Source organism: Macrobrachium rosenbergii, chromosome 50, assembly GCF_040412425.1.
Source record: "Macrobrachium rosenbergii isolate ZJJX-2024 chromosome 50, ASM4041242v1, whole genome shotgun sequence".
Lineage (NCBI taxonomy): Eukaryota > Metazoa > Arthropoda > Malacostraca > Decapoda > Palaemonidae > Macrobrachium > Macrobrachium rosenbergii.
The window spans coordinates 31084154-31103319 of NC_089790.1; the positions used below are offsets into that span (position 1 = coordinate 31084154).

Here is a 19166-nt window from a genome sequence, read left to right on the forward strand (position 1 = left end):
GACTAAGTTGTAGCCTATTCGTTTGATTTCTTATGATTGCTTTTTGACAAGAGATAGCTAGTTCTGAGTAAATTATGTTAAACAGTAATGAAAAGGATACGAAAAAAGGAGAACATGGCTAATAAAAAAGAATAACTGGAATAATCAAATAAAGCAGATTAATATAGATATTGTCGATTTAAATATTCAGTCGCATAACGCATCCGAGAGATGTACTACTGAAAATAGACCTACTGCAGGATAATCAGGTGTCAGAATCAGAAGTCAAATTTAAGCCTACTAAATGAGTCATGCCAATTATTTTACTGATCAAAGAACAAAATTAGTTGAATTACACTTGCTATTAAAGCATATTGACAGGCTTAATGTATTATTTATCGGCTGCAGGTGACGAATGACGACACGCCAGTGTTGTATGATATGTTGGGTAACGTCAAGACTCGAGCAGAAGCAAAGCCAAATTCCAAATGCTTCTTAGGCCGTCAAGATTGAAAAACAAATTATCTGGCACCTGCATATGGCAATATTTCCATAACGAACGATGAATAAAGAAACTACGCCAGTTTTTCTTTGGCCGACTGTACAGTAACTCAAAAATGTTTTGCAACATGTTCCAGAAGTTTTCGTTCACCTAACAATAATTTGTTCTTTTGATATATACAGGGAAATCTAATTTTCTTAATCGATTTTGGTTATTAATCACACGGTTAACAATATAAAAAAAGAGTGGTGAGTGAAAAATTCATATTACGAAAAATTACGAAACATTTTGAAAAATTTCACTTCAGATGATTGGGCAAAAGAGTCAAAGAAGAAACTATATTTCGAATCCAGACAAAAGCTTATTGACTAATAAAATAATATTGAATAATCATCAGTGAAATTATATATAAATAAAGAAAGAAAGAATTCAACCATTATCGTTGTCAAAAACAAAAAAGAAAAAATCTCATAATGTCGTACGTTATCGTGTGACTCCACATTCGGGCAGGAAAGTTAAACTAACCTGTCTCGTCACTTGCACCGATAAGATGGGCAACAGACTCCCGCACCACAATCATTAGCTTGCATAAGACTAATGTCTCAATTGTAGATATTGCTCGGCAGCTTAGCGTAAATAAAACAACCATGTATAGAGGGATACAATAACAGAGGGAACGAGGAAATATGATAAATTCATTGTAAAAAGTGGAGGACGACCCCATCGTTGCACTACTGTCAAGGATCATCGTCGGATGATCACTGACGGAGCTCCGCCTAATTCCCATGACGACCGGTGTTGCTATAAAGAGAGAACATTACGCTCTCCCTTCAAGTTGCTGCTCAAACCATCCGTAACAGGCTACATGAGACCATGATATTATTTCATCACACTCCTGCCAAGAAACACTTCATATCAGCGAAACACAATGAATAGAGGCTAGGGTTTGCGTTATAATCCAGTGGCCGATGATTTCTGTAAGAGTCATCTTTTGCAATGAGGAGGAGACATTCTCTACTGATGAGCATGGTAGTTTTCTTCACTGCTGGCATTTAGCATTAACTAAATTAATGTTGAAATTCTTGCTAATTTTAATTCCTTAGAAACTTAGATAATAAGAAATACAAAAATAGGCGTTATATATTCAAACTTCATAAGAGGCATCACAACGATAGGCCTAAGTAGCAATGAAAGAAATGAGAAATTACACATGATAACAGCATTATAATACATATATGTGTGTGAGTGTGTGTGTTTGTGTGTGTGTGTGTGTTTGTGCGATTATATTCTATGTATTACAAAAATAGACGTGAAATCTGTTAGTCTAGTTCAGTATATTTTATAGTAAGTTTCACTAGTTCACAATATACATAGGATTAGTCATTAAAAAATTTGATTAATAATAATGTGCAAGTAAATCTTTACAAAAATCGTATTTGTTGATGTTAATAAGACTAATAGCTCAACTTATAACAGTCGTAGGCCTATGTCTACAAAGTTCACACATATGAAGGAGATAAAACAACGATAGTGATGGCAGTTGGAGATGAAAATATTAAAATATAAGAACAGCGATGACCTCTGAAGTATTATAGTAACATCCTATAATTAAGTAAAGTATGACAACAGTAAGCAGTATCAGAAAAAGCCGTTTAAGGGAAACTAAAGGTAATTTCTCAGACCCACCACTAAACTCGGTTTTTTTTACCGAGGCACATTTGCACCGAATCGCAGGGGTGTCCTTTTAGCTCGGAAAAGTTTCCTGCTAGCTGATTGGTTGCAAATATTTTGTCCGAATAGCATCATTGCTTTCAAATAATTACTAAGTAATGTGAATCGAAACTTATTTACTAACCTAAATTTCTCCCTCAGATATGTGTTTTGTCAATAAATAATGTTAACGAATAAAGAGATTATAAAGGATTGCGATGGTAAGTCTAAATTTAATAACAACACCCGCCGAAGTCAACGACAGGAGCTTGTTTTCGGATGTACGCTGCATAATTTTTTTACTTTTCACATATTTTAACACCAATCGGGATAAATTACACTAAGCATAAGAAAAACATGTTATTATAAACTTTCTTTGAATACCAGAGTCTACTAAAAACATGGAATTAATAAAACTCAATATTATCGGAAACTTCCAGGGAGGTAAAAGGAACAGCCTGCGGTGGCCTGGCGGGAAAAACTATCACAGGTGATTGTCATTGCAGCATTTTCCTGATTTATGTCATTGCAGCTTTTTCCTGATTTATGTAAATGTTGAAATCAGTGTTATGTTACTTAGATTACTTTAATGGCTATATCTGCAATGAAAAAGTTTCTGTGCTTCTCTTTGTAGGTGCACGCTAATAAAAATATATTTCGCAGACATTAACAACTTACTCTTTCATGTAAGTTACAGCAGACAATGCGAGATAAGAAAACTTTTTTTCTTATTTTGCGTTCTGTTCAGGACACATATAAGGTTAACACGAGTTTCTGCGGATATTTTGAGAAGTAAAAGAATATGTGATTGAGTAGAATATGTACTATACACATATACATTTTAAGGATTAGCTGGATATATGCGTCTACTGTCAAATACCGAGGCGGGGATGGAAGGGAGGGGGAGGGGTATCGCGTTGTAACTCGGTGAAATTATGAATTCGTTTAATTATGATTTTTATGCAATGTATGGAACACTACAGTATCCTCAAACCGAAAATGGTGCTATTAATAGAATCTATACCTTTACGACAAAATTAGCAAATCCTTTCTATACGGACTTACATCATAGGCCTACATACACCTAGCTTAACTTATATCAAGCATCAGCTACTGTTTACTGTTACTCCTTACCTTAAAGAGTTAAGCAAATTTTATTGCAATTGTCAAAAAATGGTGTAAGACACATAGACATAGGCTAGCCTAGTTTGAAATCTGTGCAAGAAATAAAGCCATAATAAGGGAAGTACATTATTATCATGTAAAAGAAAAAGAGCGTCTTCATATTTATCATCATATTTATCATAATGATATAACAAAAGGCTTCAGCACAAAAGCCTATAAAAGATGATATGTATCTGAAAAGTTTTCTTGCCCATCAACATTTGCTGGCATGTGGATACCATATGAATAACTAGGCCTACTTATCTAGGTAATTTTATCTAAATTTTATCTAATGCCACAGGCTGTTCCTTTTACCTCCCCGGAAGTTTTCACTAATAGCGAGTTTTATTAATTCCATGTTTTTAGTAGATTCTGGTATTCAAAGAAAGTTTATAATAACATGTTTTTCTTATGCTTAGTGTAGTTTATCCCAATTGGTGTTAAAATATGTGAAAAGTAAAAATTATGCAGCGTGCATCCGAAAGCAAGCTCCTGTCGTTGACTTCGGCGTGTGTTGTTATTAAATTTAGACTTACCATCACAATCCTTTATAAACTCTTTATTCGTTAACATTATTTATTGACAAAACATATATCTGTGGGAGAAAATTAGGTTAGTAAATAAGTTTCGATTCACATTACTTGGTAATTATTTGAAAACAATGCTGCTATTCGGACAAAATGTTTGCAACCAATCAGCCAGCAGGAAACTTTTCCGAGCTAAAAGGGCACCCCTGCGATTTGGTGCAAATGTGCCTCTGTAAAAAAAAACCGAGTATAGTGTTCAGTTGTTTCATGCGCTTACAACTGTGTTGCCAAATAGCGCCAGATGTCGCTGTTATAAGCTGTTGTCCGAACTTTTGAAGTATGTTGCAAAACATTTTTGAGTGATTGTACATACATAGATTTCACTGATATTTTGCTGTAAGATGATTTTGAAATGATATTTACTGTGCAGTACGTATTTTAGGATAGTACTATGGTATAGAGCATATCTAAAATACGTGGGTAGTTTAGAACGACAGGACACGTTCCTCCAAAAAGAATGCTAGGTTTGTTACGTCATTTTAGTATTTTAGTGATTACGTACAAATATACTTATGGTAAGAAAATGATTTAGTAGTTAGTTCTTGGTTTAAGTTGTACTCGACCTAGTCTTTTTGTGGTTAGTCCTCACCATCTCCCACAAATTTATTAACAAATTCTTGTTCCATCATTCTCTCTCTCTCTCTCTCTCTCTCTCTCTCTCTCTCTCTCTCTCTCTCTCTCTCTCTCTCTCTCTCAGTATACATATCCTGTAATGAAAAAACACAGCAGCTCTTCATTTTCATGTTTTCAGAAGAGTATTTTAACAGTTACCAAATACTGCACTTTCGAGATATCTCTGGAAATGATTCAATTAACCGCCTATACAGCCATTTTTTTTCTTAGTACCTAACTCCTTGTTGTCATTGTTACTAGAACACATCCGATCATCGAAATGCATTGTTGAACATCACAGAATCCATTTATACTGCATTATTATATTGATCTCTCTCTCTCTCTCTCTCTCTCTACCGTTTATCAGTACTGTACTGTACATATCCTTCAACGAAATATCAATCAATGTACCATAAACAAAAACGCGAAAACCAACAAACCCAGGATCGAGACGGAGTGAGCGAGTACATACATAGGTACGTTGCCGTATGTTTTGCTCTGTCTGATTTACTGTACCGAATTTCATTACAAGTTTAGTTGACTGATTATCACATATATCACAACAGTAAACAAGATAATATTTTATCACTGTTGATATTTCATCTCTAACCACTGTAAAAATATTTAAATTACGAATTTCATACGTAGGGAACACTCAAAACCAACATTCTTACTCTCCCCCCCAGCTAATTACTGTGCTTAGGCTTCGATGTATAAACACCTCAGTTCTCTCTCTCTCTCTCTCTCTCTCTCTCTCTCTCTCTCTCTCTCTCTCTCTCTCTCTATCCTTTAATCCTTTAATGAAAAAACACAGCAAAATATCCGTAAAACGTTATTTCACTTATAGAATCCATTTATACAGTGCTTAAACTTCCATGTAACCACCAAAGTTCACTCTCCCTTTCTCTCTCTCTCTCTCAGTATACATATCCTTTAAGGAAAAAAAAAACAGCAAACATCAATAAAACGTTACTTCACTTACAGAATCCATTTATACTGTGCTTAGACTTTGATGTAAACACCTCAGTTCTCTCTCTCTCTTAGTATACGTATCCTTTAATGAAAAATTACAGTAATTAGTGAATACACAGAGTTGCTCTAAGAAAAAAAGCGAATTAGTGATAATTTTAGAGTTATGGTCCTTAGCAACATTCGCGAATTAGTGAAAGTTCCCACACAAAATTGAAAGATATGTTCCACAAAAATCTGCTCGTAAATTAAATCGAATTTCCCCATTAAAATTAATGGAAATACTATTAATCTGTTCCAGCAATGCCATACTCTTCCATGATACATGACCTAGTTTCTGGTGAAGGATCACACTCCTCGCCCTCTTAGGATGAGGTGGGGCCATGCAAAAGATCAACACTACTGCACACAGCACTAGCAGGACCTACAATGCTGCAGACACTACAATGAAAGCCACATGCTCAGGGTACAGCATTGCAAAGGGAAACAACTCTGTACAGTGGAAACAAGTGTCTGATCACGCATACGTTTCCCCAGATAGCAAGAAACTTCCAAAAAACAAGGGTGCTTGGCTACCCCCCCCCCCCCACCACCTTGTACCACACACTATTAAACTGAACATGTATCCATATCAGCCAATAAAAAGTGATAAACAAGGTGAGGTTTCATGATTTGTTAAGTACCGCTGTGCTTTTAAGCCAATAACAATCTCTCTGCCCCTTTCACTTTGTGTGAGTATTCTCATGTGTTATAAGTTGTACATATGTAGGCGTGTCTCTTAGCGCGGTATCGCTCATTTTTTCTTTTTTTTTTTTTTTTGCTTTGCTTGATTTACTTTATTTCATTGGAAGTTTAGTGAACCCTAAGTATAATTATCACACATGTAACAGTACACAAGAGAATATTTTACCAATGTTGATATATCATCTCTAATTAAAAATATTTAAAATGCGATAAAAATATTTAAAATGCCAATTTGAGCGTATTGGCACCAGGTTGAGCTATTCATAGCTTCTCTCCGCTGTCACTACCCAAAGGGAAGGAGTGTGGAAGAATATATGGGCATACTAGGGAATAACAAAGTGTTTGTTTCTTTTGGGTTGTAAATTTGATTTTTTTTTACATCTTCTATGCAGTGAAAGTTACGGCAAACCACATAAAAAATAAACAATGAGAATACCATAAACATTAAAATGACAATAGAATAAAATAAAAATAAAAAGGGAAGGAATTTGTGTGTCATAGGCTTTAACGTATGCGATACCTCAGTTGTTGCTCTCTCTCTCTCTCTCTCTCTCTCTCTCTCTCTCTCTCTCTCTCTCTCTCTCCACCACATCTCATATTTTTTTATATGCTTGATACTTAATTATAATTTACAGTGCATTACTGTACTGTACATATCTTTTATTAAATTGGGTAAAATTCATAAATGTAAAAAAAAAAAAAAAAAGCTCCAACAGTGTCAAACACCTGCCTACTGCATTCCACCCATCCCAATGCCCCCGATGGAGAAACCCTGGCCACCCACTTTCCGAGACAACTCTTTCCCTGGGTCAGTCTTCCTGTAAACAGCCTTACTGCTGCTCCCCTCCCATGCCGCCCAGCTCTCCAGCGTCCCTCCCCCCCCCACCTTGGAGACCTTTCCTGGCTTCCCAAACCCACAAACCCTTTCTCAGTCTCTTTATATGTGTACACAGTGTTACTAACATTTCCTTAGGCTGCACGTCATTGGCAACCATCAGAGAGCAGTTTTTTTTTTCTTTTTTTTTTCTTTTATATAGTGTATATATAGGTAATCCCTCAATCATCCAGATCGCCATTATCTTAGACTTTACATTATCTGACACATCCCAACCAAGGAGCAAAGGCCCAAAAGATATATATATAAATTTCAAAAAATTTGAAAAAGCTGCCCTCCAATGGTTAGCAATGCTTCACAGTCTAAAGAAAACCTTGGTAACACTGCCGGCGTTCCAATTGACCGAGAAAGGGTTTTGGGGGGTGCGGGAGGCCTCAAAAAGTTTCCGTGGTTTTTGGATGGAGTTGGCGAGGGGGTGGGGATGCAGTGTTGGATGGATGAATAGGGCTAGGTAGGCCTGGCTTGACATAGCTTGTTGGGTTTTGTGTTTTTATGTCTATGATATGGTACTGTAATTCACATTTTATTAAAGGATATGTACACTACAGAGAGAGAGAGAATACCCAGGTACGTTTACACTGAAGGCTAAGCACAGTAACACACATGCTCCTTCACTTTTATTTATATTTTATGCTACAGTACTCTTGTTTATGTTTTTAATGTATTTTCCCATTTTTTATTATTTCAAACTGAAATATAAAAATCTTATCCATAGGGTACAAGAGGGAGAGAGAGAGAGAGAGTGTGTGTGTGTGTGTGTGTGTGTGTGTGTGTGCCAAGATGAAATATCAACAGTGAAAAAATATTCTCTTGTGTACTGTTATGCGTGATAATCATACTTAGAATCAACTAAACTTCTAATGAAATATGGCACAGTAAATCAACCAAAGCAAATAAAAATAATGGCAGCACGTGCATACGCAGTAATTCTGTGGCATGGGTAAACTTGCTGCAGCCTGCTTGGTTATGTCATGTCTACGTATGAAATTCGCATTTTAATCATTTTTACAGTGCTCGAGATGAAATATCAACAGTGATAAAATATTCTCTTGTGTACTGTTACAGTATGTGTGATAATCATACTTGAGAGTTAACTAAACTTGTAATGATGTGCAGTACATCAAACCAAGCAAAGCAAAATGATAAAAAAAAGTCAACACGTACGTACGCACTAACTCTGTGGCGTGGGTTAACTTGCTACAGCCTGTTTGGTTTCGTGTTGCCTACATATGAAAAATCTGTAAGAGCCCCAACGCTGCCTCTTCCAAACACGTGTGTGTTCGTGTGTTCGTCAATCGTCATCATCGAAGTGGACAGGACAAAACAGGAGCGTCTCGTTTTCTTTCTCTACAGGAACGCGATTTCAACCATACAATATTTCCGTCTCTTTCTCCCTAAGCATTGTTGTCTTAATGTATGTACAATCACCACTACTTGCATTGCCATGCAAGCATTCTAATCATGTACTCATAATGTCCCAATGAATCTTCTGTATCAAACTGTGTGTATGTTCCTGTTTGTGAAGACCCAAACATCTCGCCATTTCACATATATTGTGCTACTGCATTGTATCCATTAATCTGTCTTGAATCTCGAGCAATTGGCCATATGTAGAATTTCCTGGCCTTTCCACTGATGTATGTTTCATCACTGTATGTTAATCATGTCTCTTGATATCGCCATCTGTTTGTCTGCTGACAAACACAGATGCCCGAGTCTGTACCTCTGTTTTTACCTGTCTGTGTGTAGACGCTACTTTACTGCTCGCACGCGTCAATAACATCTTTGAAGGTTCTGTACATTTATCTCAGTAAGGAACAACCAATAAACCAGTAAACACCCAGCCAGTATGTCGCTCATATCCCAGTCCTTACAAATCAACAGGGATAAAATATTCTCTTGTGTACTGTTATAATACTGTATGTGTGATAATCATACTTAAGAGTGTGTGAGGTCAAAGAAGACCGAACTGGGTACTGATTGATTTATTACCTGAGCATAATGCATAGCAGCGTGTGGACAGAAACGTGGGGCGCGACCCCAGGTCTCCGTGACCCACACGCCGAGTGAGAGCAATTTGTGTTTGTTAACAGTCAATCAAATAACAATAACAAGAGACATAATATACATACAGTGTGATAAAATATATGTTGGCAAAAAGGCCAGGATATTCTACATACAAATGTATACATGAGATTCTTGCTGCGTTGATACATGCGATACATGATTGTAATTGATGGGTAAAAGACATCTTTACAAGTACTTCCCCACAAGACAATTATTATGAAATAATGATTGGAAGATCTGTTGAATGTTAATCACGGTATCTTCTTGGGAGCAGGAGCCGACCCCGAGTTTTCGATATCTGTGGTTGTGGGGTGGATTCAACTGCTGAGTCATCCAGTGGTTTTGCCGGGTGGATGACATTCTTAGTGCAGCCCCTGGGACGTCCTCAGCCTCGTTTCGGGAAGCCGATCTCTTCATCCAAGGTCTTCTCTTGTGGAGGAATTCTGGGACATCTGCCGGTTTCCTCCCAGGTTCCGCTGTCCATTAGGAAGGCTGGCTTTAACCTATCGATAGATATCCAGTCTTCCTGCCCATGGATGTTGACGAGGTAGGCCTTGGATGTTCTACTGATGACTCGATATGGTCCTCTGTATGGTCTGGTCAAGGGTGCGCGGTGGGCGCCGTTCTTCATGAAGACGTATGCACAGGTTTTCAGGCCTTCTGGGCTGAAGTTATGGGTCCTGTCTACGAAAGTCTTCCAGCAGGGTGTGAATTTCTTTGCAATTTCTCTTAGTCTTGGAAGGGGTGTATCCAGGTCGTCCAGCTCCATGGGGAAGAATTCTCCAGGTACGGCCAATGCTTCGCCGTAGACTTTTTCTGCGGGAGATTCTTCGCCATTTGCCTTTGGTGCAATGCGGAGACCCAACAGGACCCAGGGCAGCTGTGCCTTCCAATTCTCGTCAGTACAACATGCCATCAGAGTTGCTTTCAATGAATGGTGGGTCCTTTCCACCATACTGTTGGCCGCAGGGTTGTATGCCGCCATACTGTGGAGTGTTGTCCCCATCAGGTGTGCCAGGGAGACCCAGAGTTCCGACAAGAATGCCGGGCCCCTGTCTGTAGTTATATCATCCGGCACACCGAAACGGCTTATCCAACTTGATAGTACGGCTTCCGCGCAAGCACTTGCTGATGCTTCTACCATTGGGGTTGCTTCTGGCCATCTTGTGGAATGTTCTATGACTGTCAGAAGGTATCTGGCGCCCCCTGATTGCGGCAGAGGTCCTATGACGTCTACATAGATGTGCCCGAAACGCCGTCATTGTTGAGGGAATTCTCCGATGCCTGATTGCGTGCCCTGTGATCTTACTTGTCTGGCACGGCATGCAGTTCTTCGCCCATTCTTATATGTCCTTCCTGATCCCGTGCCACACAACTTTCTCTGTCATCAGGTGCGTTGTTGTTCGTCCTGATGGATGGGACAGCCCGTGGATGATGTCGAACGCCTGCTTTCTTTGTGACACAGGTATCAGGGGGCATGGGCGGCTGGTGCTGGTGTCTCAGAGAAGTGTTGATCCGGATTCACCTATTGGCATGTCTTCCCACTTCAGTGCAGTAAGTGCTGTGCAGTAAGCTGCCGTTTCAAGGTCTGCGGTATGTTCCTTCGCCAGGTCTTCGTAGTGTATGCCCAGGTGGACTGAATTTATTTCAGTCCTTGATAGGGCGTCGGCTACCGGGTTCGTCTTGCTGGGGATGTAACTGGTGGTGCATCCGAATTCGGAGGTAGCGGCCAGGTGCCATTGCTGTCTTGCCGACCATGCATCTCCTGCCTTCGTGAATGCACGTACCAACGGCTTGTGGTCTGTCAGGATGGTGAATGGGCTGCCATCCAAGAGGTACTTGAAGTGCCACACGGCTTGGTAGATTGCCAGCAGTTCCCGTCAAATGCATTAGAGTGGCTCTCTGGCGGCTTTGACTTGCGGCTAAAAAACGCAAGCGGGCAGGGGGTACCGTCTACTATCTGCTCCAGCATGGCTCCACAAGCGACGTTGCTGGCGTCCATGTTAAGTCTCAGGGGGGCGGTGGGGTCTTGATATGTTAAGGTGGTGGCTTTGGCGGGGGCTGCCTTCATCTATTCGAACGCCTTCTGCTGCGGGACTTCCTAAGTCAGTGCTTTTGGCTTCCCCTTCATCATTCCGGTTAGGGGATACATGATGCGGGTGATGTCCGGCATGAATCGTCAGTAGTAGTTGACCATGCCGAGGAACTCCTGCGGGGACTTGATCGTTTTTGGTGTTGGAAAATCCTTCACTGCATCCACCGTGAAGGCCATGGGGCAGACACCTGTCGGAGAGACCTCATGTCCCAGGAAGTCTACCTTCTCCACTCCGAAGGTACATTTGTCGAATCTGACAATCAATCCATTCTCCTGGAGGCATTTCAGCACAGCCCGGACATGACCCAGGTGCTCCTCCGGGAACCTGGAGAAGATCAGGATGTCATCCATGTAGCAGACGCAGAAAGGTAAGTCCCCTAAGATGTTGTCCATCAGGCATTGGAATGTGGCCCGGTGTTCCTGAGGCCGAAAGTGGAGTAGGAGAAGGTATATGTCACAAACGGCTGTCTTTGGAATGTCGTTGGGATGTACTGGCACCTGAAAATAGGACTTGAGCAAATCCATTTTTGTGAATATCTTGGCCCCATGCAGGGCTCCTGTTAGGTCCTACATGTCTGGCAGGGGATAGTGGTCCAGTGGACCACTATCCCCTGCCGACGATAATCCTCACAGGGCCTCCAGGAACCGTCTGGTTTCTTCACCATGTGGAGGGGGGACGCCCATGGACTCGATGCCTTTTTGCAGATACCCATCCTTTCCAGCTTGGCAAATGCTCATTCAGCATCCTGGAGTTTCTTGGGCGGCAGGCGGCAGAACTTGGCACGTGTCGGCGGGCCTGTGGTGGTGATGTGGTGATGGATGCCGTGCTTGGCCCTGGTACCTGGCACCTGACGCAGTTCTGGCTTGCAGACATCTGGGAATTCATGCGGGAGGGAGCTGTATTGTGCAATGAGATGGAGCATACGGCGGGCATTCCCAGTCCGGTAGAGAGTGGACGGGAGCGGCAGGTTCCGGTATCCAGCTGACGTTTTCGGCTGACATCTACCAGCAGTCCATGTTGTGCGAGGAAATTGGCGCCTAGTAAGGGAAAATTGACATCCGCGATGATGAAAGGCCATTCATATTTATGGCCCAGGATGGATATTCTGCGGGGTCCGAGTTCCGTACCAGCGGATGGGGTTTCCATTTGTGGCCACTAGTGCAGCTGCAGCGCCGTATGTGTGGTCGCGGTCCTCCCCCGACGTCAGAAATACCGACTGCATAGCCCCCATGTCTACCAGCATCCATAGTCCCAATATGGCGTCGTGGATGAAGAATCCTACTGGCTGGGATTCTCTAAGGTTTGCAGCCACCACTGCTATGGGTGGCTGCCTTCCTAGTTTTTTGTGAAAGAACAGGGGCCTCTGCAATTCTTGGCGTCCTTTCCAAACCTCCGATGGAAGTAACACCAGGCTGGATTTGTCCTCGTCTTCTGCTTTTGAGGCGGCGCTTGCTTCCTGTATGCTGCGTTTGTGTCCTTCTCTTCGGCTTCTTCTGCTACCAGGCTGCAGGTGCTGCAGCGTGCTTAGAGGCTTTGGTGGCCTCATGGAGTTTGTGTGTGAGGCTCACCGATTCGTCCATCGAGAGCACGTCTGCTTTCATGATTTGTGCCCTCTCCTCCTGTGGAAGGTGCAACAAGCTGATCTCCCTCCTCCATCCGTCTCAGTCAAAGCCCAGCAGCATCAGGAGACCTTGTAGTTCATCCCAGGTTCCCTGGGTGATGCGTCCCCCACGGGCTGGTTCATCAGGTCAAGGGAGTTGGGCTCTCTCTGGGACTGGCATGGAGTACGTGTCAATGAGTCTCTTTCATAGGTCTTCGTACCTGACTTTGCGCGGCTGCTAGTCCAACCATGGGGTGACTCTGTTGAAGACCTCCCCCGGCAGCGTTGTCATGGTGACGTCCGCTTTGGTTTCCTCGTCCGTGATTTCAGCTACACGGAAATGGACATCAGCCCGCAGGAACCAGGATGCTGTTTTGCTGCGAGAACGGTGGCAGTTTCATCGCTTGGGTTATTGCTGCCTTCGAAGGCGAGAGGAGGATGCAGAGGATCTGTGTGTCCTCAGAACGACTTTCTACCTCAGTGGCTGACATTTTGACTTACACCAAAACGTGAAATAAGCGCCGTATTTAGTCCGTTAATGGTGTCTGGGGCTCGTCAAAAGTCAAAACTATACGCGTCAGGTTCCGTTAATGACTTCTGAATACGGTCGACGTGAATCGTAAATGGCAGGGCCAAACCGTTCGAGAACACCAGAATGTACCTGAAGAAGATACGTTGTAATTAGTCCGTTAGTGGCGTGGGTGTTCTCCGAGGAAGGAGCTTTCAGAGGTCTAGACTTTGCCGCCATATGGTTTCATTAAAGTCTCTCTAAAGGTAAAGTGGCCGTAGTGAGTCCGTTAATGGCGAAGCCAAAACTGCTGTGTTTACCGTCGCTCCTCCGGTCACCATTTGTGAGGTCAAAGAAGACAGAACTGGGTACTGATTGATTTATTACCTGGGCATAAGGTATACATAGTAGCGTGCAGACGGAAACATGGTGCCCGACACTAGGTCTCCATGACCCGCACGCTGAGTGAGAGCACTTTGTGTTTGTTAACAGTCAATCAAATAACAATAACAAGAGACATAATGTACATACAGTGATAAAATATATATTGGCGAAAAGGCCTGTAAATTCTACATACAAATATATACATGAGATTCTTGCTGCTTTGATAGATGCGATACATGATTGTAATTAATTGGTACAGAAGACGTCTTTACAAGTGAAATGAACTTGTAACCAAATACGGTACAGTAAATCAGACAAAGTAAAAAATATCACAACACGTACTTACGTATGCACACACTCATCTGAACTTCTTAGAATTTTGTTTAGTTTCATGTTTTTATGTTTACGGTAAAGTAACTGATATTTCATTAAAGGATATGTACAGTATTGATATACAGTAAAGAGAGAGGGAGAGAACTGTAGTTGACATTAAAGCCTAATACAGTAACACACACACACACACTCTTACACTATTTTGTTTATATTTTATGCTACAGTATTCTGCACACACTCATTCCATGCTGTTGGTGAACTTCGTACAGCCTGTTTGGTTTTGTCTTGCCTACATATGAAATTTGCATTTTAAATATTTTTATGGTGATTAGAGATGGAATATCAGTAGCAATAATATATTCTCTTGAAGAGGAAACCTGAAGGAATTACTCAGCCTCCTCTGTGGTGGATCAAACTGGCATCATCTATCTTTAGGTCAGGCTTGTCTTCCATTCCATCACTACCAACATATGATCTGTAGATTGGTTATTGGCCCTAAGGAAGAGGCTGTCCTGCTTCATCGAGCTTTTGAAGCTAAGCAATCAGCTCAGGATGTCCCACTCCCTGATACTTGTCACCCTGAACCTATTCTTACAAAATTTGCATTTTGCTCTAAAGATGTTATGAAAATTCTGGATAATCTTGATAGCTGGGGTGAAGATCCTGGTGGTTTCTTCCCTTTGTTTTTTTAAAAATTTTCTGATGTGTTATATCCCAAGATTAGCACATTCTATAGGTTTTTATGTCAACATAGTATCTTTGTGGATGAGCGCAAGCTTAGTAATACATTGGCACATCTGCAAACTGCAGTAACTTTAGGCCAATTTCTATTCTCCCTGTGCTCTCCAAAGTTGCTGAAAAACTTATTTTTAAGCCACTATATAATAATGTGGAATCTAAAGGACTGTTAGCTGATATTCAATATGCATATAGGAAGCAGTCAGGTACCTGCGATGCTCTTTTCAAATTGACGTGCCATTTGCAAAGGAAACTTGATAAGGTTTATGAATGCAGAGTAATTCATATAGATTTTAGTGCTGCTGTCGGTTTAGTAAATCACAAGGCACATATACACAAACTTCAGAAACTTGGAGTAGGTGGATATGTTTTAGGATTACTTCAAATTTTCCCTACAGGTAAGCAGCAGCGAGTTACTGTGGATGGGATCTCTAGTGAACCAAGACCTATTTTGTCTGGAGTTCCACAGGGTAGTGTTCTTGATCCACTGTTATTTTTAGTGTATACAGGTGATATGGTTCTGCCCTGGAAAACAAGATTGTTCAGTATGCCAATGATGCAACACTTGTGGGTGTAGTAAAGTCTCCATTTATGAGAAATGAAGCTGCCCCCAGCCTAATCAGGACACGGACAGGATCAAGGAATGGTAGTCGGTGGGGTATGAGGCTGAACTTCAGTAAAACGAAAACACTATTGATTAGCAATCTCATACAGATTTCCCACACCATCTTTCCCTTCAGGTGGATGGAACTTTGGCTTCATATATTTATAACAGTGATAAAATCAATGCAACCTGTTTTAAGTTTTGTGCTTTCTTTACTAGAATACTGTTCTCCGGTGTGGATGCCCGCTTCTGCCAGAGATTAATCTCTTTTACACAGAGTGGTTTGTGGTGGTAGGTTTCTGTTTCCTAATAGTAGCAGTTATGACTTTATGACTTGGACCATCGACAGAAGGTTAGTTGTTTGTCACTTTTTCACAAGTTGTAATTCAACAGAGATCTTTCACAATCACAACTGATCCCTGATCCCCTTTATCTGCCAAGAACAACCAGATTTGCTGAACAGCAACACCAATATGCAGTAAATATGCCTTGCTGTTGAACTTCTCAGTTCTAGAGGTCCCTTATTCCTCACACCAATGGACTGTGGAACAGCCTCTCTCTCTTATCTCAGTGAGAGAGAGAGAGAGAGAGAGAGAGAGAGAGAGAGAGAGAGAGAGAGAGAGAGAGAGAGAGAGAGAACTCACACACTAGTGAGAGTAAACACCAAAGCATCGATCTACAAGCTTTGTGATTGGCTGGTTCCAACCTCTTCAGCCAATAGTGTGTCAACACCAAAGCATCGATCTACAAGCTTTGTGATTGGCTGGTTCCAACCCCTTCAGCCAATAGTGTGTCATCACAGAGAGAGAGAGAGAGAGAGAGAGAGAGGGGTGAACATTTTTTTTTAAACAGTACACATTACGATAATGACAGATCAATATTGAGAGATTTTCCTTTAACATTTGAGTGATATTTTGCTGTTTTTGCATTAATATTATTTGAAAATTAGTAAATCATTTATCATACAAAAAAAGAGATGTTACATATGCATAAAAATTCTCTCTCTCCTATCTCATTAAGAGAGAGAGAGAGAGAGAGAGAGAGAGAGAGAGAGAACAAAAATACAACTCATACACTATTGACAGTACACACAAAGCATCGAGCAACATATATATATATATATATATATATATATATATATATATATATATATATATATATATATATATATATATATATATATATATATATATATATTTACATATACATATATACTGTATATATGTATATATATAATATACATATACAGTAATACCCCAAACTTGCACGATTCAAGTTGCGTGAATTCAAAGACACACGAATTTTTTATTGGAACCCAACTAATTGTCATACACAAGTTTTTCACAGACACGCAAACATTTGCAAACACTGAGAAACCCTGCAAAAGTGTTTATGTTTAATTTTTTTTATGTAATTTATGTTTACAAGCTTTTATGTGTAAATTAAATAACATTAAATATTAAAAGTAATAATTTCTCTCTCACTCTCTCTCTCTCTCTTTTACTGAGATGAAAGAATTTTTATGGTACATGTATACAGGTATGTTTATTTGCTTTGTATGATAAATAAATTTTTTACCTAATAATAGGTACTAATTTTCAAATAATAATAATAATAATAATAATAATAATAATAATAATAAAACTGTAATTACAAAATTCGTGTTATTTTAAACAAATAAATTCTTCCCCTTATCTTTTGTAAGAAGCTGAAGGCAAAAGCTGTCAGACATGTCATTTAACATGACAAGAAAGAGGAGTGTTGCTGATCAGGGGTCAAAGATTTCTTACTAATTCTCTCTTTCTCTGTGTCTGTGGTAATTCATAAAAAATTTCACTCTCGTAAGTAAGGACAACGGTTCTCTCTCTCTCTCTCTCTCTCTCTCTCTCTCTCTCTCTCTCTCTCTCTCTCTCTCTCTCTCTCTCTCTCGTAGTTAGCGCAACCTACATATTACTGTTTCTCTGTATGTCTTTAACTGTACAGATCATTTTAAATTGATCTAATTTTACCTGGACCGTCTACAAACTGTAAATGCACCGTTTTAAAACATAGAGATGTAGAGCATTTCAGAACAGAGAAAGAGACAGAATAAAGATTTTTAAAAACGAGGTTGAGAAGTTCTAAAAATAGATTGGTGGAATGGGGGTAGAGAGAAATAGTATACTAATGTTCAAACTCTCCTATATTCTTATGTTAACCATTTATTTCTTTTTTTACGGGTAATGTATTAAGCTAACTTTTAAATGAAATTACAGTAACGTTAATTTCATTTAAAAGTTAGTTTAATACTGAATTGCCATCTTTTGATATCTAACATAAGAATAACTTTCTCTCTCTGTCTCTCTCTCCCATGTTATCCTCTCTCTCTCCGTTAATTCATAAATAATTTAGCTTGATATTTCAAGTAAGGACAGTCTCTCTCTCATTATTCTCTGTCTCCGTAACAATTGATAAATAATTTCACTCACTTAAGTAAGGACAACAACCTTCTCTCTCTCTCTCTCTCTCTCTCTCTCTCTCTCTCATGTTCATAGTTAGCGCTCACACACTTTTACAACTTATTATTTCTCTGTACATCTTTACCTGTACCGTAGATAGCTTAAATTGATCTAATTTTACCCGTACCATCTACAAGGTGTAAATGCGCTAGTGTGGCAAATACGTTCTAAAACATAGAAACATAATAACTAGGAGTTGTATCAGTCAAAATAAAAAACACTGTTTGCTCATGAAAAAGCATTTCAGAACAAAGAGAAAGAGATGTAGAATGAAGTTATTAAAAACAGGTTGAGAAGACTTCTAAAAACAGATCGGTTGGAAGGGGAGGGAGACAGAAATTCTTTCAACTCTCTATTTTTATGTCAACCATTAATTTCTTTTTTTACGGGGAATGTATTTAGCTAACTTTTAAATGAAATTACAGCAACTTTACTTTCACTTAAAAGTTAACTTTATAATTTGGGAGCATGATTAGTGCTTAAACTTTACAAATAAACATTTATTAGCATTTTTAGAGACTGTGCCAAACTTACGCAAAAATTCACCTTGCACGAGGGGTTCTGGAACCTAACCTCGCGTAAGTTCGGGTATATGACTGCATATATATATATTATATACACACACACACACACACACACATACAGTCGACCCTCATTAAGCTGGACCTCATTAACCTGAATATCGGCTAATACGGACACCGAAGAGGGTCAGCCAATTTAAAATATGTAATGTTTGACCACGATTTAAGATAGTTACTGTTCCTCTGCTCATCGCATACCGTTTTTCTTTTTATTTACTAGAGGTAAAGAAAAAACTTTTCATTTATATTTTTATTTTATATTTAATGTTTTGTGTTTATACTTTACTGAACTGAATTACTTTTAACTTGTAACCAATTTGACTTCAGCACGCTACGTACCGTCATTAAGAAATGCTATTGTCTGGAACGGTAGGAAGTATCATAGCCAATCACTGAGCATTAACAGTTTTACCTATCTGCTGCCCAACTGGTAGGTACAGTACGATGCTTTGTATGATTTTTAGGAAAGAAAAGACATGACAAAGGTAAACTTTACGAAGACAAAAGCTGAGTTACTGAACAATACCTGTGTTTACGTGGCAAATGACATGAGAGAGAGAGAGAGAGAGAGAGAGAGAGAGAGAGAATTGCCAGT

The 19166-nt window shown here is 39.8% G+C and overlaps 1 protein-coding gene across 1 annotated transcript; it reads right to left on the bottom strand.

Moving 5' to 3' along the window:
• Positions 1-9614: 9614 nt before the first annotated feature.
• Positions 9615-10373, bottom strand: LOC136832845 (uncharacterized). Its single transcript, XM_067094505.1, has one exon. It carries the CDS (start codon positions 10371-10373, stop codon positions 9615-9617), a length of 759 nt encoding a protein of 252 aa, XP_066950606.1.
• Between the last annotated feature and the right edge of the window lie 8793 nt (positions 10374-19166).

What these genes read in the sequence shown, in the direction of transcription:
- LOC136832845 (XM_067094505.1), bottom strand. Translation starts at nt 10,373, where the DNA reads ATGGTAGAAGCATCAGCAAGTGCTTGCGCGGAAGCCGTACTATCAAGT.